At 46.3% G+C, this 26,243-nt stretch overlaps 1 protein-coding gene across 4 annotated transcripts in view; it reads right to left on the reverse strand.

Moving 5' to 3' along the window:
• Positions 1-8,062: 8,062 nt before the first annotated feature.
• XDH (xanthine dehydrogenase) overlaps positions 8,063-26,243 on the reverse strand; it is a 59,905-nt gene continuing 41,724 nt past the window's right edge. For all 4 annotated transcript variants that reach the window (XM_049095338.1, XM_025454250.3, XM_049095337.1 and 1 more), the window contains exons 25-36: positions 22,433-22,624; positions 22,098-22,243; positions 21,241-21,322; positions 20,600-20,695; positions 19,248-19,376; positions 18,511-18,585; positions 16,968-17,020; positions 15,116-15,230; positions 14,268-14,333; positions 12,468-12,656; positions 10,981-11,154; positions 8,063-9,367 (exon numbers count right to left, since the gene is read on the reverse strand). In XM_049095338.1, coding sequence (XP_048951295.1) covers positions 9,317-9,367; positions 10,981-11,154; positions 12,468-12,656; positions 14,268-14,333; positions 15,116-15,230; positions 16,968-17,020; positions 18,511-18,585; positions 19,248-19,376; positions 20,600-20,695; positions 21,241-21,322; positions 22,098-22,243; positions 22,433-22,624 — 1,368 coding nt within the window. In that variant the 3' untranslated portion in view covers positions 8,063-9,316. The remainder of the gene's footprint in view (positions 9,368-10,980; positions 11,155-12,467; positions 12,657-14,267; positions 14,334-15,115; positions 15,231-16,967; positions 17,021-18,510; positions 18,586-19,247; positions 19,377-20,599; positions 20,696-21,240; positions 21,323-22,097; positions 22,244-22,432; positions 22,625-26,243) is intronic.

A 26,243-nucleotide genomic window follows, 5' to 3' on the forward strand; every position in this document is an offset into this window, starting at 1 on the left:
ACTTTTAAAGGCATCTCACAAAACGACATAACATTAACAGTTCTGTTTGAGTGCTCTGGTGACTGGTGCTTATCACATTCTCTTCTGATTTGCCCGCACTTTGTGCAATGGATAGGTAATAATACATAAAAGTTACTTACTGAAGGTGCCTGGCTTTTATGCTGTTAAATCGCGAGGACCAAAGCATATGCAGGAAGCCTAGAAATGCCTAGACAGCAATTTCAGCCACAGGGCTGAGGGGATGGCCCTGCACTCCCCATGCCCTTGGGGCAGGAGCCTGTGGCTGCTGGGCTCCCATTCAGAAGATCTTACTCTTGCACACACGTATCTCATCATTTGGAAGAAACTGGCCCGTTTACGCCCAAGGAAAGCCAGCTGTTCTCACTGCTCCTTGCACGTGAGCTCCTGCCTCCACAGTTTGTCCTTGCCATTCCCTGGGCCTGAGGAGCCCTCTGGCATGCCCCCAACGTAGGTAAACTCTACCCATCGGTGCTAGGTGGGTAACGGCTCTCCCCAGATATCCACCCCCTAACCCCTGGACCCTGTAAGTACATGACCTCTCTTGGCAAAAGGGAGTCTGCAGATGCAGTGCAGGTTACAGACCTGGAAATCGAGAGACTAGACTGGATGCTCCAGGTGGACCCAGTATAATCACAGGTGCCCTTAAAAGCAGAGAACTTGCTCCAGCCGGGGTCAGAAGAGATGTGGCAAAGGAAGTCAGAAAAATCCAAAGCATCAGAGGGACTCACCTCCCACTGCTGGATGAGGCCACACATAAAGCATTTAGGGGAGTGTGGTGGCCTCTAGGAGGAAAGGCAGGCCCCCTTCTGATGGCCAGCAGGGAAAAGGGACCTCGGTCCTGTCACCACAAGGATCGAAACAATTCGAACAAGCTTGGAGGCAGATTCATCTCCAGAGCTTCTAGAAAGAAATGCAGCCCTGCCAACACCCTGATTTTGACCTTGTGAAACCAAGCAAAGGATCTAATAGAGCCACGCTGTACTCACACCCCAGGCCTACAGAACTGTGGGACACTAACTCTCAAATAGGCGATGCAGGTATTACTGACTCTAGTCCCATGCTGTACCTTGCAAGGTGTCATTTTAATGTATGAAACTTGTGGTAATTTGGTAGGGCCACATTGGAAAGCTAACACACCATCCTTCAGCACCAGTACAAATGCCACCTTCTCTGATTTCTCCATCCAAGCATTCTGCTCCTAAGTTTCTTCAGCCTTGACTATGGTCCACCTGTATCAGGGGTATTTTTCTCCTGCCCGACTGTGTGCTATGCAGGGCAGTATCTGAGGCCTCCTCACCTTTATTTTCCTTCCAGGGCAGAGCACATTCCTCATATGTAGTCAGTGTTAAGTTTTTGCCGGAAGGATGTCTCATGACCTATATGGGTGGTTATTGTTTAGTAAAATGAGTTGCTGTGGCAATGGGCCCTAGAAATATTTGCAAATATACAAAGGAGTAGCTGATTGATGATGGCAAGTGACAGCATTAAGAAAAACCAGAATGTGCAGAAGTAGGCTATGCTAATTTTTGGATGCTTGGAATCTGAGCGCTCTAGCAGTTGGCTCTAAGACGCAAATCTGTACACAAAATAAACAGGATTGAAAGTTAGGATCAAAAATGTTTCAGTATATAACCTCTTAAAACATTCGACTTCTGGCAACATGAAGATTTAATTAAATGAATGTTCTTCTTCTGCTTCAAATGGATACAAATGTTGTTAAAAAAAAAAAAAAGTAAAATAATGTAACACCCAGCTGAGCTCAAAGGAAAGAAAGGGAAACCCCCACTTTCCAGAAAAGAAGAGGGCACTCAAAGTCAGGATGTCAAGAACAAGAGCTCCCAGAAAAGCTCCCATCCCCACTGATGCAACTACTACCGGTGAGGGAGCCTCTGTTACCCTTGGTCTCTGAGTGACTGAGTAGAGTAGACCCCCACCAACATCCTTTGATGCCAGCATAGGAATGAAAAAGTGAGTGAATCTCCAACATCATGTATTAAAAGTTTCTCCATACCTACGCAATGGAATACCTTGAAATAAAATATCTTAGCAGCAGAAAGGGAGCCAGGGAGACAGAAGACTCTACCTGCAAGGGAATGGCTGTTGGGCTGTCACCAGAAAGTGATGGTCCTAGGACTGGGAGAAACAGCCGCCACTTACACTTCAATACCCAGAGGAGCCATCACTGGAGGAAGAAGGTAAAATAAAGATGTTTTGAAAAAAGACTAAGTTGACCATTCACAAACTCTGAGTGGAATACTGCTAACAGGTGTGTTTCTGAAAGAAGGACATTGAACCCAGAAGGAAGAAGTGGGTTATAAAGGCAGGGAAGAGAAAAACAAAGGTAAACATATGAGCATTACTAAATGCTCAACTGCACAAGAATCACACTGCTAATGACTCACACGAGTGTTAAAACCAGGTCAAATGTTGGTGCTCAGTGATAGAAGCATGGTGGAAGAGAAAGATCGGAATGAATGCATTCCAAGGTTCTTCCACTGTGGTGACAACACGTAAATATTAAATAAATGCAGGCTTTGCTAAATACAGTGGGCAGGTGAAAAATGTACCAATTACCTTTAAAAGAGTAGAAATAAAATGCAGAACTGCCAAACTAGCAGAGGGAACAGGGAAGGAAGGGAAGAAAATGCTTGAAGCCAATGGAAGACAGTGAGAAAAAAAGAACATGGTCAGGAGAGAAACACCAAATGGTGTTGTTTGTAATCATGAAAACTTGGAAATAGCATGAACATCCCTCAGCAGAGCGATGAAAAAATACATTTTGACAAGTACATTTAAGAAAACATAATGTAACCCATAAATGACTGAACCAGATCAAATGGGCCAAGATGGTTACATATCCAAAGGGTAATGTTGAGGGGCACCTGGGTGGCCCAGTGAGCTAAGCCAGCCAACTCTCGATTTCAGCTCAGGCCATAATCTCAGGGTCCTGAGATCGAGCCCCGTGTGGGGTTCTGCAGTGGGTGCGGAGTCTGCTTGGGACTCTCTCTCTCCCTGTGTCTTGCTCTGCCCCTCCTCCCACCCACATGTGCATGCACACACGCACTCTCTCTCTGGAAAAAGTGGGGGAAGGTAATGTAATGTTGAACAGAAACTCGAGCTGAGGGACTCCTGGGTGGCTCAGCGGTTGAGCATCTGCCTTTGGTTCAGGGCGTGATCCCAGTTCAGGGATCGAGTCCTACATCGGGCTCCCCGTGAGGAGTCTGCTTCTCCCTCTGTCTGTGTCTCTGCCTCTCTCTGTGTGTCTCATGAATAAATAAATAAAATATTTGAAAAAAAAAAAAAAGAAACTCGAGCTGGGAAAGGTTATCCCCATATGATACCACGGACATAGTTTTTTTCAAAGAAAACTTTTTATTGAAGAAAAATATACATATATAAAAGTGTACAAATCATAATGAACAGTTCAATGAGTTCTCAAAAAGTGGCAGGTCCTTGTAATCAGCACCCAGATTAAGAACTAGCACGTTACCAGGCAGCCCAGAAAGACCTCCTCACTCTCCTCCAGGTACTATGCCTCTCCAGAGATAACTACTACTGCAACCCCAAACCCCATAGGTTAGTTTTGCCTAGTTTTGAACTTACATACATGGGATCCTACACATAAAAAGTGTGTACTCACTTTGTGCCTGGCCTCTTTCATTCCGTGTTGTGTGTGTGAGCTGCATGGTTACTGAAGCATGGAGCTACAGCTTACTCACTCTGGCCTGTGCCCAGGTTCCATTGCATGAATATGCCACAATTAATTTACATCCCTCTTAGTGATCTACCTCTGGGGTTTTTCAGTTTGGGTCTTAACAAGCAGTGCTGCTGTGATGAATCTTGGACTTTTCTTTGGGTGCATATGCACACACACTTCTCTTGGGTATGTGCTCAGCAATCGCTGGGCCAGAGAGTATATGCATGCCTTCCGCTTTAGCAGACTCCCAAATAGTTCTCCAAAGTGGTTTTACCAATTTACTTCCCTAACATTATATGAGAGTTCCAGTTACTCTGCATCTTATTTATACTTGAGTTTTTACTCTTTTAAATGTGAGCTATTCTGGTGGCTTATGGGTATGAATTTTAAAACGCACTCGTGCACGAGTACATACATTGCTCGTGGATATATGTGTGTATATATATATATATATACAGTAAAAATATAAAAACATGAATGGGGAGAAGAGACACAAACCTTAGGACACAGATTACTCAAGGCAGAGAGGAAAGCCTGAGGGTGGGACATACACTGGAGGGTTTCAACTCTACTTATAACATTAATATTTAAACATGGGAAACAAATGTGGGCAAGCAAACATTTTTAGAATTGGGTGGGACGTATATATTTGTCTTTGATTTTTCTCTGTATTACTTATGTTTGATATGCACTATAATTAATTTTTTTATTTAAGAAAGAAATGCCTTAAAAATAGACCATAGGAAAGGAAACAAATTCACAGTGTATCTGGTTATAAAATACAACACTTGAAACTCAACTAATAGATCAGACATTGCCTTTCTGGATATATATGTATAAGTTATATGATATAGATAGATATAGATATAGATATAGATATAGATATAGATATGATAGATATGATAGATATGATAGATATGATAGATATGATACAGATATCTATATTTTGCAGGGTGGGCAATCCCTCACAGAATGGATACCTCTGGAGTATCCATTTAGAAATAAGAATTTCTTGGTATGTTCTTGCACTAGGAGGTTTCCATTCACCGTGCTTCCATTCCATTCATTCCATTTCACACACTTGCTACACAGAACTGAAGCTATAATGTAGAGAGTCAGCAAGGTCAGTAGAAAGAACAAGTTGGGCTTTAATTTTGCCACTGCCACATCCAGAGTCCTCAGTCACCTCTCCGATATACAGATGGTTGGATAGACCAGGGTTTCTCATCTCTAGCAATGTTGACTTATGGGGCTAAATAATTCTTTGCTTCAGGGGGCTGCCCTGTACCTTGCAGGATGTTAGTAGCATCCTTGGACTCTACCCACCAGGTGCCAGGAGTCACCACCCCTTCCCTAGCTGTGACAACCAAAGAGGTCCCCAGACATTGCCAAATGTCCCCTTGAGGGACAAACCACTCCCACGTGAGGACCACTGAGCTAGGTCCTTTGGAATTGTCCCTTCTGGCTCTCAGATGTTTTTGCTTTAGGTATACCATCAGAGCAATGCATGCCACTTCCTCAGAGCCCAGGTAAATGTTAACATATAAGGAATCAACAATGGCAAGGCACACAGCCTCCCACACACAGTCACTTTTGTGTGGGACTCGTTTGCTATCTTGGGAAAAGAGGAGGATTCAATGGAACAGTAGAGGAAATTGATGATGCTTTGACCAGAGGACATTTTTATGATAATGGGGCAAGTGGCCCTGGATAATGATTGAGACTCGAGGTACAGTTAAGATCAACCAAGCAACTGTTACGGTTTGGGTCTTTGAGTGGTCTTCTTGAAAGCCCCCCCTCCAATGGCCTGACTGGGGAGAACTCCCACCCCACTCCCACCCCACTCCCGCCCCCACCCCCATAATACAATCTGTCTCCCTTTCTTTCTCTCTCCCTTGCTCTTTCTCTTTGGCAGGGAGGATATACAGCTTGCTATATTCAAAGAAGTCCTCTCTCTCCAATTTCTGAAACTCCATTTCAACCCTTTATTTTCTTGAGGTAGATGATGAGCTAAAGGTGGCAGTTTCCAGCCACACCCTCTACAAATCTCGCATAGATGACTTAGCATCTCACTCTGGAATGAGGGGATGTTTTCCACTTACTGTTTTGTTCCAATTGGTGGGGCTTAAGAAAGAATCCCATTTTATGATCCTGCTCCAGAAGCTGAGTCATATGCCCCCCTTGCCACAGTGTTTGCCTTGGGCCCGGAGACCTCCATATCTCCTTCTCAACCAGTATAACTAAATGTCTATCAGAGCCCCCAGCAACCTGACTCAATTGCATAAGAGCAGGCCCATGTGGCCAGCAGAGGTCTGATTTAGAGTCTGCACCAGGAGTTGGGCACCCTTGTCTTAAGCCTGTCCATCTCACTGAAGGGCTATGGGACCCTGAACAAGTCAGTGACCCTCTCTGGGCTTAGGTTTCTCAGCTCTCAAAGAGCTTGAGCTCGATGGTCCCCATGCTCTAGAATGCTGAGTTGGTCTGGGGGAATGTGCAAGGCCAGGGCTGGGCCAGTGCAAGGGCAAAGCCAGACATTTCCACTCCCATCCGTGGGCTGCTTTGTTCGGGTGACAAGATTGTCACAAGATTTGTCTCCTGCCTTAGGGACATGAACTCCTGCCGTGCAGGATAAAGATGAAACAAAAGGGCAGGCCCCTGGGCCTAGGGGGCCCCAGGGTGATGTCAAGCCTCAGCCAAGAAAGCTACAGGTTCCAAATAGCCTTATCCCAGGATCTAAAATAGGCAGCAAATGGCTTCCAAGCTCTCCCTCAACTAAAGATAAAAATACCATGGGCTCAGGGATGTTCCCAGTCATAAATCAATAAGCAAGGACTATTTCTGTCCTCATTCTTTGCCTTGGGTTTCTCCTACGCCCTCCATCCATCCTGCCCTCCCCATCCTGGCCTTGCAGTCACCTCAGCTCTGGAGTAGGGTGATGTTCCTCAGCTGCCTTCAGACAACATTTGAGCAGCTTGGCCACGCCAACACTAGAACCCAACACCGCCTACAAGTGAATAGCTAAGCATCCAGGGTGCCTCCCACAACCTCTGGAAGCCTGCTTAGCCTGAGCCCACTTTGTCAGGTTGATCAGCTCCTGGTCTACACCAGGCTTCCTGGCTGTAAGGCCTGGGTGGTTCTCGGGGAGTAAACACCCCCCAGCTGACAAAGTCCTCTGTGAGCTACAGGTAGGGCTTCTCCTTCAAGGAGCTGCAGAGATTAAATCTATACCTCATAGGGCCACTGGGAGGATTAAATGAGACCCTGTAGGTAAAGCACTCCGTGTGGCACCTGGCAAGTTACAGACACTCAGAAAAGAAGACTTGCCTTCCCTCTTCCCCTCACTGGCCATTCATCAAGAGCTCAGGCTGCCATGGCTGATCCACACCCACATCATCTGAGGGTTCTTTCTAGATTTTGTCATTCTGAAACCCTAAGTCAGCTTTAAGTCCAGCTTGTGAAAATACTCTGTCTACACTGAGATCCTCAGTCAGCTCCCTGGTAACTAACCCCGGATGGATGCTCTGGGCGGGCTGGGTTTGGTCTCATGTCCAGTCTTCCACCGCCCTCTGCAGGTTGCAGTGGGATACTGCAGGCAGGGTTGGCCGCATCGGTCTGCAGGGCTCGGAAGACCAAGCACCCTCCCATCAGACACTCCAGTTTACCGATTAACAGGGCAGGGCAAGGCCAGGTGACTGAGAGAAGGAGACCTCAGCACCACACAGTGGTTTATGGCTCTCAAAGCACTTGCTTGTTGGATTTTCATAACCATTCTGCATTTTCTCTGTTCCTAAGCTCAGAAGAGAATTCACGGTCATTTAGCCCTTGCAGGCTTGCGGATGACAGTGGACAGATCTCAGTCTTAGGCTATTGTCCTAATGTCCTAGAACATTCCAGAAAGTCAGTGAAATGGACGTGCAAGGATATCCATATAAATATCAGTTCAATTTCTAATGTCCTTTACTCTTAATGTGCTGTAAAACAGCTGGCGTATCTAGAATACTGTAAGGAAGGGAATTTTGTAAGAAAGTGTGGGGGGGCCCCTGGTGGCTCAGTTGGTTAAGCATCAACTCTTGATTTGGGCTCAGGTCATGATCTCAGGGTTGTGCGATCAAGCCCCATTTAGGGCTCTGTGCTGGGTGTGGAGCCTGCTTACCATCTTTCTCCCTCTCCCTCTGTCCCTCTTCCACCAAAAGAGTGCGTGTGTGTGTGTGTGTGTGTGTGTGTGTGTGTGTGTGTGTGTGTTTGGTGTATGTGTTCTCTAGAAATGAAGGCTGGCTAAGACATGGCAGATATTAGCATTTGGGGAGATTATGATGATTAATAAGCATTTCTCATAGGCCAACAAGCTGACCATTTACTTTATTAGTGGCATCAAGCACCAGGCTCAAGTGCATAGCTTCCATCATTCTCCTTCCACGGTCAGAACCATGGCCCCATCTGGCAAAAAGCTGGGTGTTTGAAGCAGTGAAGGCACATGACTGACACATCACCCACCCCATACCACACAGCGATGAAGTCACCGGTTGGAGCAGCTAGAGGGATGTTTGCTCCTCTCCTGTTCTCTTTACCAAACTCAGGAACTTGGGAGAATCTAAGCAGGATTCACTAAGCCCAGATATCACATCACAGTAAGGGAGCCAAGTCTCTGATAGCTGCAGATCCCTTATATAACTGGAGTTTTCAGGTCATATATTTATAGACTTTTAGAGCTGGAGAAGGCCTTAGAGATTATTCCAGTCCAATCCTTTCATCCTGCAGTAAAATAAAGCACAGAAAAGAGAAGTGACAGACCAAGGTCACGCAGATAGAGACACAGCTGAGATGAGAACCCAGGCTCCTTGACTATGATTCCTCTGGCTCATCTTGATTTTTGTAGCATGATTTCTAAATGGAAATTATTGTGGCTTCAAATGAAGATTTTTCAACCTGATTTTTTTTTTAATGTACAAAAGGGAAGAGAAAGAAACCGAGCACATTGTAGGTGCTCAATAATTGGGTTGGTTGGCTTTTGATGATGTGGAATAATTTACTTTCTGCCACTTAACATGATCAGATTCAATTAACCTTGAATTTGTTTAATTGTTTATTTTCCTCAATGACCCAGTGGTGGGTAGAGGTCTGAATCTCACCCCACTGTCCCGCTGCAAATTTGAGTATGGATTTGAGGTTATATTATGACATTCATTGGTTTGAAGGAAAGGCTTTCTGAAAAAGGCACACGGATTTAGAATTTAAGCTTCTAGAGGTTTGTGGGCATCCTCTTTGAACCTGAGGTTCTACAGCCTGTCCTGTGAGTTGGGACATAGCACAAGAACTTCTTAAACCTATTTCAAAAACATGATTAAAACAGACATAAAAAGATTCTAATTGCCTATTAGCCACATGGGCCTGACAGTTCTGAATTTCCTTATCGTTAAGTTTGCAAATCATATTTGTGATCAAAATCTTCCAACGCATTCAGTGTTCTTCCAAACACCAATCTGATGAATCAAGCATCATCATCCCACAACTTGTATAGACTCATGCTTTGCAGGGTGGGTTCCATGCTCCATGGAAGCTCTGATGTAGCATAAGAAGACTCTGCTGGGGGCTTTCTCTTCAGACCCTCACCGACCAGGGCTTACAGTTTTCTGGTATGCCAGTGACACACTAGGAAGGAACAGCAAAAACTCAATGCCAGGGTCTTCCCGCAGCACAGGACATGTTGCCCCCTCTGATGCACATGCCACCTCCCACCAACTGCCAACCACCATTCCAAGATCAAACGCTCCTCTGTAGTCTCGGCTGTTGGGAGCTCCCCCCAGGGCAGGACCCTTTAATTTCATAGTCATTCATTTATTTTTGATCAGCACTTTCCATGTGGTAGACACTCTAGTGGGCTCTGAAGATGCAGGGATGGTACTCAGTCCTTAAAGGCATGATTGGTTCATAGAATCAGCTACTTATGCAAACCAACTGCAGGGATTTTAAATCACTGGTGTGTTGTAACAGAGCAAAAGGGCTTGGATGAGAATCTGTGCTTTAGGTCTGGAGACCAAGAAGGTCTCTTTAAATCAATGAGTTCTGCATTGGACCATTTGCAAGGAGCTAATTTGCAACCTGTGTAAGTTTATGGGGAGCCATGTAGCACCTCACCTCCCAGGGAATGGAGTTTGGGGAACTGTCAGCATTGTGGCCATGTTGGAAGGTTCTGGGCTGTGGGAAAGCTGCTGCAGATCTCGAGCATCCTCACTGCCTGGAAGCTCCACGCATAGTCTGGCAGTTCTTACCCCATAGCTAAAGCTATTGGCAGATGAGGGTGGCCAACTTAGGGACCCATCGGCCTCCCTCAACCTCAGTGCTGAGGCCTGGGATGGCAGATATGCCTGCTCTAGAGGCTCTCCTGTACCCTCCCCGTACATGGGTCCATGAGTACCCATTTCACCTCTAAACCCAAACCCCCAAAGGCCTATCAAATCTCCTATCAAATACCTAAGAGGAGATCCAACTTGGGTTATCAGGAAGAACCCAGTTCTTCTAACTCAACAGAGGCTGCTGCTATTGCAAAGACAGCAGGAGAGTCTATGTGCGCAGTGTCCAGTTCAGCTCAACTCAGAGGCAACAGTGGAGGAAACTGTCCTTCCATGGTCTTCTTTTGCCAGGCATTGTCCACTACAAGCATCTTATAGGGACTTCCCACAATGATACCAAGGACCACGGAATCCCTGCTACATTCTGCTACGTACACTGAGGTAGTAACCAGTTATCCTATAATACGATCATCTGGTTTCCTGAAAGACTTCCAAGTCTTCATGGGACCCACGTGTGCCAGTATCAGCATGGCACACACCAATCAGAGAACAAATGTGGTTCATCTAATTGATTAATTAACTCTCTTTTGGTTTCTGTCTCCATAGTACACACACTGTGACTTTCACAAAGACGGGTCTCAAACCTGCCAGTGATGGACACTAAAGATAAAATTCTTGGGGGCTTCCATCCATCATCCTCATCTTCATGGAAAACAATGAAATCTGGGATAATAGCTATGCACCAAAGAGCCAGCTTCCCTCTAAGAAGACCCAGCTATAAGCTACAGCTTGAAGGGGATTTCTTGCTGTTTTCTAGCAAGTTGGAGGGGGTGCCTCAATGGCAGGCGGAAGGCAGCATGGACCCAAGGCTGCGCAGTGGAGAGAGCCTGGTATTTCCCTGCCCTCTCTGCCATGCTCAGACCTCTGCCCCGGCCTCCCCCAGACGGAGAGGGTGCTCGAGGGGCCTCATACCAGTGTGGTGAACTCGTCCACGCAGGCATTGCGGATCTTTTCTGGGGTTGCAGGGCTGTCTAGCCGGAAAAGCTTCGTTTTACAATCTGAGTTCCTAGCACGAGCTGCACGGACGGCGTCCTTGATGGCAAAGAAGACAGAGGCTGCCAGGAAGAGGGGCGGCTCCCCGACGGCCTGGGTGGACAGAGCACAGGACAGGGAATCAGGCAAAGGGACCCCAGCCCCCACACCTGCAGGGCTGGTGCTGCTGGGAACCCCAGCCGCCACCAGTGGGCTGTACCCAGTAAGGCTGGGAGGGTGCTCAAAGTTCTTCAGGGACTGAGAACATCAACCTACTAAATGGTTGAACCTCATTGGCATATTTCTTTTTAACTCTCACTCCGTGATTTTCTGTGATGACACCATGCAAATAAAATGCACCATTACCAGTTGTATTAAATAATTATATTTAATGGACAAAAATGTCTGACATGAATTTTGACCCTTTCCTCACAGTTACGAGGCTAGAGGAGTCATCTTGCTGCCACTCTGACAACAACATTTACGGGTACCATAATAATATTTACAGGCACCATAATTGCACTTATAGCATCGTCTAGAATATAGGCATCAAGACAAGCAGGAATTAAACATTTTCTAGCAGAGGTGGTTTTGTCCCCCAAAGCACAGATCAGAAACTGCCTGTATCAAAATCACTAGGGACACTTGTTTAAAAAAAAAATGTGTATTTTATTCCAGACTTACTGGATCCAAATTTCTAGGGATGGGCCCCCCAGAACTGCATTTTTATCATGAGTCCGCGGTGATCCCGAGGCACGCTAAAGCGTGAGAGTTGATGGCAGGGATCACAGAGTGTCTAGACCCAACCACAGTAAAGTAAACCATGAGGTGAGTAAATGGGTATGTTTCACTGGTCACAAGTGGTCGCCTGTCTTCCTTCTTAGATCTAGGACTATATCAGTCAGCTTACTTGATATTCACCATTTTTTCATCCTTGTTGGGGACAGGGGGGAAATAGAGGATGGCTATAATGCTTCAGGCATACAGATCAAGTTTAAGGTCAGGTATCAGCCCCTGAAGGAGGCAAAGGGTTTACCCCGAGATGTTGTCTCATCTGCCATGAATGGGGGCTATTCTCGTGGGAACTCAGGGAGGAGGGTGTATCCACGGGATCATCTTTAGGATCAAGCATCAAGATGCCCACCTGAGACCCCGATGTAGGTCAGGATTGGATTAAGGAATTCCTCTGAGTGTCCCCAAGGGGATAGCTTTGACCACACGCAGGTGGTGTCATCCCAGTTTTCTTGTTCTCAGGCGGGGACTGCCTACCCCTCCACCATCCTCACCAAAACCAGTGTCAAGCAAGCCCTCTTGTCCTTCCAGACGAACCCCCTGCAGACCCACGGCGGGTGGCTGGAGCCACTCCTTAGCACCTGGAGCCTCCCACAGTGCAGACCAGGCGGCAGCACAGACCAGGGCAGCTGTACCTTGGACGCATAGATGGCCTTCTTGTTGGGGCAGTCGCGGAGCAGGGACACTCTGAACTCAGTGGGGATGTTGCCAAACGCAGGGATCTTATAGGTGCTGGGGCCACGGGTCTGCAGGCTCCCCTCTGGGGAGTAGTGCAGCTCCTCCAGGGTGAAGAGGCCAAGGCCCTGCACAAATGCTCCTTCCACCTGTGGGGTAGGCAGAGACCGTGGTCATTCTGCTTTCCCCCTCCCCAAGGACAGACACTGCTTCCCACATCGGGCACCAGGCCTCACCTGGTGTGGACCTGGAAAGAAGCTGAAAATAGCCCTCCCCAGCCTACCTGGCTCCTGCCCAGCCTGGGATCATCTATCTGGGCCTTCACCAGGTGTTGGTATAGGCAGAGCAAAGGCATTAACACTGAAGGTTAGATTTAGAACTCGTCAGCAATTCCAGAAGGGTCACACCATGGTAGGCATAATTTTTCATTAAAAGCTGCTGCAGGGCAGCCCGGGTGGCTCAGAGGTTTAGTGCTGTCTTTGGCCCAGGGTGTGATCCTGGAGACCCAGGGTCGAGTCCCACATCGGGATCCCTGCATGGAGCCTGCTTCTCCCTCTGCCTGTGTTTCTGCCTCTCTCTCTCTCTCTCTCTCTCTCTCTCTCATGAATAAATAAATAAAATCTAAAAAAAAAAAAAAGCAGCTGCAGCAGGTGGAGATGTTCGCTCACATGTTGCCACTAGGGAAACGGCAGCTCCAAGCTGAGAAGCAGGCTCCCAGGCTAACGGTGGCTGAGTGTCCCTCGGGGGCCCACGCACCTCCTGTGTGCTAAGTGGGACCACGCACTCGCAGGCAGCCGCATGAGACAGGAGGGATTTCTTGGAGAGCAGATTCAGGTTTTTAGAACTCCCAGCCCTGCCTGCCCCTGGGAGTAGGAGCGCCCCCCACACAGGGCACCTGCCACGCTCCACCGGCCCACGCTCCACTGCCATTTCCCCAGCCTCCCTGCTCACCATGGACCCCGGGTGCCCCACTGCCCAACAAGTGTGTTCTCAGGACCAGGTGCCATCACCTCTGTCTGAGGCGCCGGGCGCAGTGCTTGTCTCTAGGCGGCGCTCCTCCAGTGGTTGTTCAGTGAATTGATAATGCACACAGTGACTAAGGACTACGTTTCTGCATACTCACTAATTGTCCATTTTTGAGAAATACACCTGCTGTTTTCTACCAGAGCTCAGTACTTCAGTTCTTGGTGCCCACCTCTGTCACCTGTTCCACCAATCCTACCCAACACTCCCATATTTTCCAAAAGTGATTTTCTTCAAGCCACCCCTGTATTCCTCTTGCTTGAACCCATGTCTTTTGCCCTAGTGACCCCCAGCATTCCATGCTTGACAACGCTTACTTCCTAGAGGACAAAATGCGTCCTGGTGGAAGAAGAAGGAGGAAGGAGAAAGTCCTCAGATGCCACTGCCTGCACACCATCCCAAACTCAATCTCCATTCCACAGGGTGCCCCTTCCAATCTGTATGTGCTTTTGGGTGTGTAGGAGTGTGTGTACACCCAGTGTCTTCACCATTCATCATCTTGTTCTCTGAGGTCATGAGTGTCCTTTCCAGAATCTACGTTAATGTGTCTTCTGCCTTGAGAGTTGGGGATGCTCCCCTCTATCTAACTCCTGCTGAGGGAGACTCACATGGTACCATGTTGTTCAGACCTGCTTTAAGATGACATTGGACAAAATGCATTGGCTGGTGACCCTGGGAAAGAAAGTGACATACTTGTGGCCAAGTCCATCACTACCCTAGTCACCCACGAGCCTTACCTGTCCAATATCAATGGCAGGGTTCAGACTGGAACCAACATCCATGACAATGTCGGTACGGAGGTTCTACAGTAGGTGGGGAAAATAAAAAGCAGTGTGAGAAGAAAGGAATGTGTGGGATGATAGATGGGTGTCGGTGACCCTTATATTATTGTGTCAACACAAATAGCACTTTCAGAAGCAGAGTGCCCCAGGCATGCTCCAGCAGGGTGTTGAAAGCACTGCCAGCTGGCACTGGCATCGTCAAGGCTGAGGCGTGAGGTTGGGGCAGCTAGGCAGGGGATGGCAGAGGCTAGGCCTTCCTGAGTAGCAGAGGTAACTGCGCACACATCCACGGATGATTGGGAAGGCTGGTTCCCAGGTCCCTGGACTCTGAGCCTGTGTCTGGGTAGATTGTGTAAGAAAGGAGGTAACAAGCTATGTTCCAAGGGCTTATTCCAGCCTGAGCCCTGTTTTTGTAGGACCTATGTGCTAATAATGTGTTTGCATTTTGAAATGACTGACAAAAATAAAAGGAATGTGGTGTGACACATGGAAATTAGATGCAATTTACAGTCAGTGTGCACAAACCACATCGTAGGGAAACACAGCCGTGCCCATTTATTTGCATACGTCTGTGGCTGTTTTCCTGCTACAGTGATAGGGGCAGAGTAGTTGAGACAGAGTCTTTGGGGCCCTGAAAGCCTCAAATATTTGCTTCCTGGTCCTTTATAGGAAGTTTTCCAGCTATGATGTCAGACATTATTTTCCCAGCCAGAAAGTGTCTCTATCGGTTCTTGGCATTTGCAATTCACTTGTTTCTCCTCTCTTTCCCCTAACTTGGTACGAAGGCTTCGCAAACTTCTTACTTTGTGATCCCCGGTTAAGCAATCGATCTCCACTTCAGAGCAAGCCACCCCATAGGAGAAGTAGTGGAAGGGATTCCCCGAGTTAGTCTCAAAGCTGTAGCCAAGGTTGGGTGTCCTGGGGGAGAGAAAAGAAAACACAGCGGATGTATTAAGATGAGCACCCTCCCCACTCCCAATCTTTCCCTCTCTTTCCCTCTCTCTCTCCCTCTCTCTCTCTCTCTGTCTCTCTCACGTGTGCACATGCAGCTTGACCCACAAAATCCTAAGACTCCAAGGGGTTTATTTTTTCTTTCAGCTGTTCTTTATAAAGTCCAGGTGTTTTTAATATTTTGAACCTGTTAATGAAATCCAGGTGTTCTAGAGCATTCTGCTTCATGTCTGCTCAATTTTGCCCATGGACCTTATGTGCGTCATTCTATGCAGCGAGCGGCATATAGTATCAGTGTGCTGGCCTTGACATGGTAAAAACAGGGGACATGTTTGCCCAAGCCCACAAAGGACACGAAGGACACATTCCAAAGGATCTGCGGAACTAGAATTCAGGGTCTCAGAACCAGAGATCCTGCCCATGTTGCCTCCTGGGCTGCTCACCTTTCTCCAGGTGAGAGCTGAGGTCAGCATCCCATGCCAGCCTGGGTGCATCTCTAACCACTGGCCTACATTACTCCTTGGCTAGTGGCCCCTTCCCAGTCTCAAGAAATGATCTGACAAAAGTGTTATCGATAACTGCTCTCTTATACTTTGTTCTTCTTCAATCCGGAGTTTCTTCTACAGTTCCAACTTCACATGAGTCATACATGTGTGTGCGTGTGCATATTCTAGCACCTGGAACTTGTAGTCCTCCACACCTATGTTTTTCTATGCATGACACAGAAATAATGTGAGCTGATGGGATCAGAATCTGCATGAACACAAAACCAGCACAGAGCTGAGGGAAAAGTCTCCTCCCAGGAGAACCCACCACCTTCTTGGATCTCTGATTTTACCATCTTCGCTTGGGTGTTCTTTTATATTACCCAGTTTTATCAACTCTGAAAGTGAAACAAGAACATCTGAGAAAATCTGTACTCATGTGTGTTGGTGCAGGTTGAGTATCACATAATCCGGGAAGCATTGGCAAAACATTATTTGGCCTAAAATACATATTGAACTATTTCTCCAAACCCATTGATCTGTGAAAAAAAAGATCCTAGTTGAACTTCCCAGAGAAAGCTAGAACATTATGGGTGATCGTAAATATAATCACATTCTTTTTACAGCCTCTGAATCACATGGGCACGGTCCCTAGCTCTTCGCGCTGCTACTGAATTTCTAAGCAGCAGAAGGGACATGCTCTTTTCCAAATCTCACTTTAAGCTCCCCTGAATTCTGCATTTTGTAACAAGACCATGTGCTCTAAATCCTCCTGTCCTCCTTTCAAGGGAAAGCCTCCATGAAGAAATCCAGTGCATAGTACAGAGTAACACACATGGTAACTCTGCACACCAGACACCCCTGGTTCTAGGAGAACCCCAAGGGAGGGGTGGCTGGTGATGGTTCCACTATGTTATTAATGAGGAAATAGGCCCAGAGAGAATCCCTGATTTCTCCCAAGTAGAATAGTACACTTCAAGGCCAGAACTAGAACACAGGTCTTCTGATATGGTGTTTTTGCTTCCTTGGCACACAGACGGCGATGCTGGGTATTTTAGGGCATCTTTAAAGTGAAATTAGCCGAAGTCCATTGAAGAGATAAGAGTTTTGATGGAACTTCTCTCTCCTGACCAAAGGCTGAGAGCATTCGGTGCTGAGGGGACTTCAGAGGTTAGGATGACAACACATGGTGAGGTGGTGAGACCAGCACTGTACTTACCTATAAAACCCAGTCGCAGACAAGCTCACTGTGTTCTCGTAGGCGTCTATGACCTGAAGAGAGGAGACAGACAACAGGAAGGGCTTAGCATGGTTTCCAGAATCCCTGATGCAGCACTGAGATTTCATGAATTCACCTTCCTCATCCGGAAGCTGACTGCGTACCAGTGGCTCGGCTCCCACTTCCACAGCTTGCCTCACACGATCATTGCATGAGATGACCGCACTGTACTCTCACCTGGGCTAGGTCCCCACACTGGAAACCTGGGCCCTAGGGCAGCCTCTTAACTGGTCTTCACCCTTCTATTAGCCTCCCCACCCCACCGGGGAGCCCAGCCCACCACAAAGAGCGTCCTAACGTGCCATACTGCCCACATCACTCCCCTACTCTAGAGCTTTTGATGACTCCCCATTGTCTCCAGAGCACATGCCTGACATTCAGGATCCCAGTGTTCTCTCCAGCTTCATGCTGCACACAATCATGGCCATGCCAGCCAAACTCAGCTGTCAACTCTGTCCCAGCCCTTCCATGTCCCCACACCTCTACGCTGTCATTCATGCAGTTCCTCCACTGTATCTACCCAAATCCTTTTCTACCCTCAACGATCAGCTCAAGCTTGCCTCTCTGTGTCCCCATGCTGAAATATAAACTACCAAAATCAACCTAGATTTGTGTGGTATTTACATGTGCAGTAACTGCGAGCGTGGGAAGGAAAGGTCAGTCACATGAGGCACAGTAAGTGAGGAGGTCTGAGAGAACTGGCTTATTTTCTTTAAGTCTATTGAGGGAAACTTGTACTCTCCAACTGGGTCACGTGTGGGCTCACTCTGTATGTTACCACTGTGCCCACATTTCCTACCCTAACTCTGGGAGATGGTAAAACTAGGCTGCCACAGAGATATATGCTTGTTCAAAGAGATGCAGCCTCCCACCAGAGAGAGACAACCTTGTGGCTTCCCTCCAAGGGTTCCTGACACCAGGTGTGTCAAACCGGTGTGTTTGGTTTGCCTCCAAACCAGAAACCAGAGAACTGGAATCATTCTTGTTACGAGTGCTTGCCTGTCACTTCTAAAACCACAGGAATGATACAAACTCTGGGTAATGTCTTTCTCTCCACTTCTTCACAGATGGAGCCTCAATGGACCCAGACTCCAGAGCTAGAAGGGGAAGTGCTGTTAGGGGCAGCCTTCTGACAGCAGGAGGTTTGAAGAAAACCAGGCTCATCAAGATTGAGGACAAGTGGAGTGAGGAACCAGGCCAGAGGCAGCCCACCTTTTGAAGCTCAGGACAGCCAATTCTCCAGTTCCCACAAGGCTGTTAAGATCCTGTATCAAAATTTTCCCTCAAGGGCCTTCCCTCAACTATGAAAACCACAGAGAAGGGAGCCCAGCAAGGTAGAGAATTTCCTTGGCCTGTGAAACCATACAGACCCCCCACAGCTTCTCTGCCTATGTGACTAGATCATGACCCTATTCCTGCTGCAGTAGGGACAGCCTTCAAGGTCTCTCATTTCCGAAAGCAACTTGGATCACCTCAGACTTACCCAATCTTCCCAGGAGCCACTAGGATTCTTTTTCTTGAAGGGCTCCAGTCTTTTCAGGATGGTCTTACAAGCTTCCTAAAAACACATCCACCACATAGTGGACATATTAGTCTTCTGCATTTCTTGGCCCAGGTGAAATCCCAAGGGCCTTGGCAAGGCTACCTCCAAGTAATGCTATGCCCAAGGTGCCACTCATATAGGCTTGCCACCCTCTTTGGAATGATGGAGAGCCAGGGTGGAAGCCACAGGACCCTGCCAAAGGAACCAGCACTGGCCCTTGCTGGGAGAGCACCCAATTCTCTGAAATATTTGAGTGATCCCAAAGGAGGTGACTTTTCCCAGCAAACTCCTTTGTTAATTACATCCCCCCACTTCGAAAGAGAAACAAGCAGGTCTGACCTGGCCACCTCCCAAGTCGAATTCCAACCTCAGTCCATAGTCTTGTGACCAGTTCTAACACTGAGGAGGATGTCTTTCCAGAATGCCTCTTGTAACCCTCCAAATTTCCTCCCCCTCCTACACTCATCCTTCTTGGCTTCGATGGAAGCCATTATGGCTCTTAGGCCTCTCTTTCAGCTTGGTGTCAGGAGGAACAGCATTCTCCTGAGTAAGAGAGCCAAAGGCATGGTCACAGTCAAAGAGCCTACAAGGACCCTTCCAGCTCCTGTCCCAGAAGGCCATCTGGGCCCAAAGCCCAGGGCTGGCCGTCAGCTCTGCTGGCTGCCCAGTCTCCTTACATAGACAGCCTGTCCATTGATGTCAGCGCTGACGGAGGCGGCCGTGGGAGAGGTGTTGGGCACAGTGTTCGTGCTTGTCTCACTGATGTAAATCTTAGAGGTAGGGATTTTCAGAGCTCTGCTGGCCACCTGGGAAAAGAGACAACATCACCCTCTCAGGGAGGGGTTAGCATGGGACTTGGCTGCCTTCTACCTCCAGGACAGATTCAGGGCTACTTTTAAAGGCAACAAAATAATTTTATGAACTATAATCCTTTTGAGACTGAGATGTTCTCATACCTGTCTCAGTCTGAAGCAGAACTTCATGGAGTGATTTTGTCAGATAAAACAAAAATTCATAAACCTAATGGTGACTAACAGTACTTTTTAAAGGTAACCTTGGCTTTTTGGCCAGTCCGTGAGCCAAGCAGGGACTCTAATCCAGTTGCAGTACCTTAGCTCCACTGAGTGGGGAAAGCTGACTACCTTTACAGACACAACATACACACTTATACACTGTTGGGGAAGGTCATCGAAAGATGTGACCACCAGCTGACCCGTGAGCTGGACTTGGGGATCAGAGGCTCACCACTTCCCTGTCCTTGAAATGTGGGTTCTGCTTGCTTTTCCTGCTCCCAAAGGCTGCTCCAAGGACACGGCCTCCGAGGATGATGATGTAGGGTTGAGAACACCTGCACAGTACCTTGACTAAACCCAATTAAGGCCTCTCTCTATGTATGCTTTTAAGACTCAGTGGGCAAGGGCAGGGATCCATCCATCTTGTCAGCACTCAAGGCAAGCCTCTTATGTAAGTTCCATTTGCTTATTAAAACTGTGACCTTACGGGACACCTGGGTGGCTCAGCAGTTGAATATCTGTCTTTGGCTCAGGTCATGATCCTGGGGTTCTGGGATCAAATCCTGCATTAGGCTCCCTCTGCCTGTGTCTCTGCCTCTCTGTCCCTCGTGAGTAAATAAATAAAATCTTTTTAAAAAAAAATGTGGCCCACCAACCCAGGCTTCTTTTTTTTTTGTCTCCCTACTGCCCTCTGAGTACAGAGGCCAGTTTCAGATCATACCTGGGAAGCTTCCCAGGAGCTTGCAAACCAACACAATCACAGAGCCCTAGAATGTTGGTAACGGAAGTGACCCCAGTGGCCACCCAGCCAACGCCTTTGCACAGATTAGGAAATAGAGACCAAGAGGAAAGAAGACTTGCCAAAGGCCACATGTAAATGGGCAGCAGAGCCAGGACCAGAGCTGAGGCCAGCTTCTGCTTTTGCTTCTTCTCTGTGCTCCTGCTCGGTTTCTCACATCATCCCTGACCCAGAGGTCTCGGTCCCAGAGAGGGCTCCCAGCCTCCAGGTTGCTCACCTGGACCATCTTGGTGTGTAGGCCTTGGCCCATCTCAGTGCCCCCATGGGTCAGCAGCACAGAGCCATCTGTGTACACATGAATCAGGGCTCCTGCCTAAGGGAAGAGAAGGATACACAAAATTCAGTAAATCCTAACTCATCTTGAAGCTTGGGACCAACAGTGCCAGAGCCCAGGAGAAAGAGAACCAGCAGCAGTGTTCTGGATAGAAATCTTAAACTACAACTAGAGCAGTGTAAATCTCGTGATGTAATGATGTAGCCCCTCAACAGCTGGAGAAGTTTTTCCTATTTCTCTTGGTGTGCCTCCCATCCTCAGAGGGAAGGAGGTCAAATGTCTTTGTGTCCACTCTACGGATGAAGCAATAGGATCAGAAAGGCAGAGTAGCATCTGTAGCCCTATAACCCATAAGGGTAAGAAGTAGAAGTTGATCCGAAACCTCTGAATCCCATGCTGCCCTTACCGACCTGTGCCATTCTGGACAAACAGGGATATGCAAGTTCAACTTCATTTAAACAGCAGAGAGCCCCTCCACGCAGCTCTGCTACCAGTGACAGTGGCCCTTCCCTTGCAATGCTGCACACAGAGGGGAAATGCGGCCCCAGCCCAGTGGAGAGGGCGAAATTACACAAGGCATTTACCTGATTCAGAAAAGAAAGAGTGAAGCTTATTCCAAACTTGGTAGGAATTATACACAATCCTCTCTTCTTCCAATAATTCTCCCTGGAGAAAAAAGGAATATTCTCATAGAACCTTCTCCATCACGTTTGTGTCAGCCCACACATAGTTTCAGACAACATCTTTGCAAAATTGGAACAAGGCATCCTTGGAGCTGCCCACACAGTACTTATCATACCTCAAGTTGGGTAAGCCAAATGAGAAAGGTGGGATTTGGGTTCTGAGTCCTTCTGCACAGTTGAAGCAGGGCCCACTCCTGGACTTGAAAGTATCATCACTTCCCCCAGTGTGGAGTTTAGATGGGGTCAGGGTTCCCTGGTGATCTTGGACTCTAACTGTCCCAGGGACAAACTGTGGCTCAGTGATGATCATGGTAACACCTTCTCTGCACTTTCTATTTGGTTTCCTGGGTAACTCAGTGAGGAAACAGAGCGAGTGTAACTATCCTCACTTTGAAACTGAGGCCCAAGTTGATGGAGTGATGGCAAGATCACATTTAGAGACTCATGTTAGAGGCAGGTGTATACCTGTGGGGTTCTGAGTCCTGGACCCATGTGCCCCTATGGTGGATGGATGTGTAAACACAAACCATACTGATGAGCTGTGATGCTGAGGGCAGGCTGTAAGCCCATCTGCCCCCCAGGCTCAACACCATTTCAGTATCTTAAAGAGATGCTTACGAAAGGGGGAAGAAACTCAGCATCTTCATGAGGTACCCGTTAAATTATTAGCCTGGTATTCTGAGTTCAGCAAAGAGGCTATAGATTAGGAGACCCGAGAGAGCACCAGGACATCGTACTCCTCCCCTCCCGGTGCTTACTCATTGAACTTGTCAACCTCACTCTTCCGGGCGTGATACTGAGAGCTTGCTAGGCATTCCTCCCAGCACCTGGACAAGGTGAACCCCTCAAGCTTCTGGTTGAAGTGTGTCAGGTCCCCTTCCTTATACATGTTTTTCCTCCGCACCTTTGCAAGGAGAGAAACACTGAAGACTTGCTGGTGACAAGGACAAGGGGGCATAACCCCAAGTTTAGCTTCCCCTCAACAGCACCTGCCTCTCCTCTGCCCCCATGGGAGATGTCCAAGACACAAAGCCACGATCCCCTCAGGGTAGGTTAACCCACTCTGACCCGCGCCACCAGACTCCCAGCTTACTTCCTCTGCAGGCAGCCCACAGGTCATCGCGACTTCACTCATCCAATACTCAGCAATGAGCATGCCCTGGGGTCCCCCAAAGCCCCGGAAGGCCGTGTTGGAGGGCAGGTTGGTCTTGCAGAGCCGCCCAGTGCCCCGGATATTGGGTATTTTATAGCAGTTGTCCATGTGGAATAGGGCTCGTTCCATTATCTGGAGCAGAAGGAATCAAAGTGGGAGACAACAGTGGGCACATTTCATTGGCGACAAAGGGATTTCAAGGGCTGTACCCTCTGTGTCTTTCCCAGCCCTGTTGGCTCCTCGGGCCCACGTTACTTCTTCCCAGGTGCTGCAGCACAGGACTCCTTACTGGGCTCCCCGCCTCTGTGTCTCTCCACCCTCCAACCTATGCCTCAAACAAAAATATAAGGTCATTTCAGGCCAACCACTTGCTTAAAAACGGCACTCAACTCTCTTTGGAGTAAAGTCCATATATCTTTCAGCATGGAATTCAAGACTCCTTACGACCTTCCCCCCGTATGTTTCTTTATCCTCTTTTTTGACTATATGTTCCTCTTACCTGATGTGCCCTTCCTCAGCTTACCCACCTACTAACTACCATTCTTATTCAGCTCCTCCCTGGGGAAACCCTTGCCTCTTAAAAAAATAATAATAATAGGTGATTTTGTGGATTAATTTTAAAGTACTTTGTATTCTCATTAGAGTTTTATAGTAAACAGTTTCAAGAGTCAAATACTGCTGCAAGGTTGTGTTATGCACAATAGCAGCTCCCACTTTCCTTCCTTCTACTCCACTTAGAGTTCCCATAGCTCATTCTCTATCAGCGCTTTACACTTAACTTTCATATCTCTAAATAACGTCTTACACTGAAACTTCTCGATGTTTTTAGTTATAGACTCTTATATTGTTTTCTTGTTACAAAAAAGGCGATTTCATTCCCACCTAACCCCCTTTCCCCCAAAACACATCAACTTCCTGTCCCCCATCCTCCCTGTATAATTATATTTTAATCTGATCAGCAGTCAGTTTGATATCATCCTGTAAACATACTGACAGCTAAACCACATAGTTATACTTGATTGCTTCTCTTTTTTTTAAGATTTTATTTATTTATTTATTTATTTATTTATTTATTTATTTATTTGAGAGCATGAGCAGGGGGGAGAGGTAGAGGGAGAGGGAGAAGCAGACTCTTCTCTGAGCAGGGAGCCCAATGTGGGGGTTGATCCCAGGACCCTGGGATCATGACTTGAGCTGAAGACAGATGTGTAACTGACTGAGCCACCCAGGCACCCCAACTTCTCTCTTTCTTGATAATATCCCCCCGCCACCCACCACACTAGAGCTAATAATTATCTTTACTTTTTCATTTTCTTAGTTTTCTATGCAATTATTACTAAGTCAACTTAAGTTTTCCCTAGTGCTAGAAATCTGTTCTCAGTATGTTTGAACACTTTAGACTTTCTAGCAGCCTCATCTTTTGAAGAAATTGTTTCTACAGCCTTCTGGACTACTCCAATTTCAACTGGCAGTTCACCTGTCACCTGGGGATCTTCCCCTCACATTCACCCCAGATTCTCTTTGCCTCTCTACATTGAATCTCCCCTTCCTGAAACCCATGTCTTCCCATTTCCTACTCTCACTTTATTGGAGTACATCCTCGAATATCTTCTCAACAAAAAAGAAAAGAGTATATAGAAAGAATATTTTTGAGACTTGCATGCCTGAAAAGTCTTTCTTGAACTCTCATCCTTGATTAATAATTCAGCTGTATATAGGATTCTAGGTTGGAAATGGGTTTTCCAGTTTCCCTCAGCAAAATCCCTGAAGGCATTTTACTGGCACATCCTAGCTCTCCAGTATTGACAAATCTAATCAATGTCTCTCCAGTTCTTGGAAATAGTTCTGTTTTTCTCCTTCCCGAATATTGTAAAATCTTCTTTATCCCCACATTTCTCAAGTTTGTGGCGATGTAACTTAGCATAGATCTATTTTCTTTGTTGTGCTGGTTATTGGATGGGCTCTTTTAATCTCAAAATGTATGCCCATCTGTTTAGGGGGGTTTCCTGAGTCATTTCTTGATAGTTTCCTCCTCTCTCTTGTTTCCATTCTTTCTCTCTGAAACCTTGAGTATTTGGATCTCCTGGACAAGTCCTTGAATTTTGTTGTATTTTCTCTACTATTTTTCTATATTTTTTCTTTACTTGGGGAGATTTGCTCAAGTTTCTTCCAACTTTCCTGCTTTCAGAGTTTTAATTCACCAGAGTTCATTGTTATTCTCCTACTGTTCCATTTTTATGGCATCCTCTTCCTTCTTGAAGGTATAATAACTCATCTCTCTGATGAGATCAGTGGCAGCTTTTATTTGTTTGTTTGCTTTTGGGTTTGGTTTACTTCACTGTGTAGTCTCTCTCTCCCACAGGTTGCTTTTTGTCTTTGATTATTTCAGTCTTAGCCTAGATGCTTTAGTATGTCTCAATTAATTCCATTTTCGCTTTCCCTTAGCACTCTATCAACTTGTACTTCTATTTCATTTTGTCTTTTATTATCTGTCTCCCCCCACCACACCATGAACTTCCTGAGGGCAGAAACAATGCCATATATTCTTTATGTTGCCATCCAAGGCACTCAATAAATGGTTGCTGGATTGAATTTAAAAGCTTCTAAGATCTTTGGGGACAAGCACCGTGTCTTTTTCAACCTGATTTTTCCTACAACACCAAGAGGCATGTGTTGCAAATGCTGAGAATGCTAAATGTGTTTCTGTTTTTGAGAGATCTAAAGTGTGAAGTTTTCTTTCTTTTTTATTTAAATACTATAAGTTGACTAATTGAATTTGAAGTGTGAAGTTTTCTAATTGAGCCAGTTAACCCTTAGCAAAGAGAAGTGGCTGGCTTGGTGGGGGAGAGGGGAGGAGGTGAGGATAAGATTCATAGGAACTTCTGTTTTCCTGAAATGTTTGACTTATTTTTACAGGAAGAATCTATGTGTGCGTAACTAGTATGGTTATAGAATTTAGATTTTAAAAAATTATAGAAAGCAGTACCACAAAGGTAACTGTTAATTCTTAAAATTAACAAAAATTCATGTCTACATAAGACTCATAGGAGAATGTTCACAGTAACATTATCCATAAAAGCTAAACACTGAAAACAACTCAGATTTCCATTAGATTTCCATCAAGTGGTGAATGGAAATGCCAGACACAAAAGATTACATAGTATATGAGTCTATTTATATGAATCAACTACAAGAGAAGGTCTATAAACACAGAAAATAGACTGGTGGGTGTCTGGGCCTGGAGAGGGTACGTAAGAACAGGAGTTGCTATAAGAGATCTCTTTAGGACGATGGAAATGTTTGAAAAATAGATCATGATAATAATTGCAGGACTCTAAATTTACTAAAAATGATTAAATTATATACTTCAAATGGGTGAATTTCATGGTGTGTAAACTATACTTCAATGAAACTGTTAACTAAAAAAAGAAGAAATTCAATTCCTTACTTAGGATTCAAACATCACAAAAATGTGTTATATAGGAAATGACAGTGAGTGTGCCCCTTTGTCCTACCCAATCACTGTTTGGTGTATGTTCTTTTGGAATTTTTATATATATATATATATATATTTCATGTATATATATGTATATACACACACATATATACATATGTATATATTACAGAGGTATATGTTAATTTTACATACACATACACGCACTGTCATCATACTATGCATAAAGTTTTATAACTAATTTGCTTGCCTGACAAAGTATCTTGAAAAAGCAGGAAGAGTTTCCAATCAAGAAAG

Source organism: Canis lupus, chromosome 17 (assembly GCF_003254725.2).
Source record: "Canis lupus dingo isolate Sandy chromosome 17, ASM325472v2, whole genome shotgun sequence".
Lineage (NCBI taxonomy): Eukaryota > Metazoa > Chordata > Mammalia > Carnivora > Canidae > Canis > Canis lupus.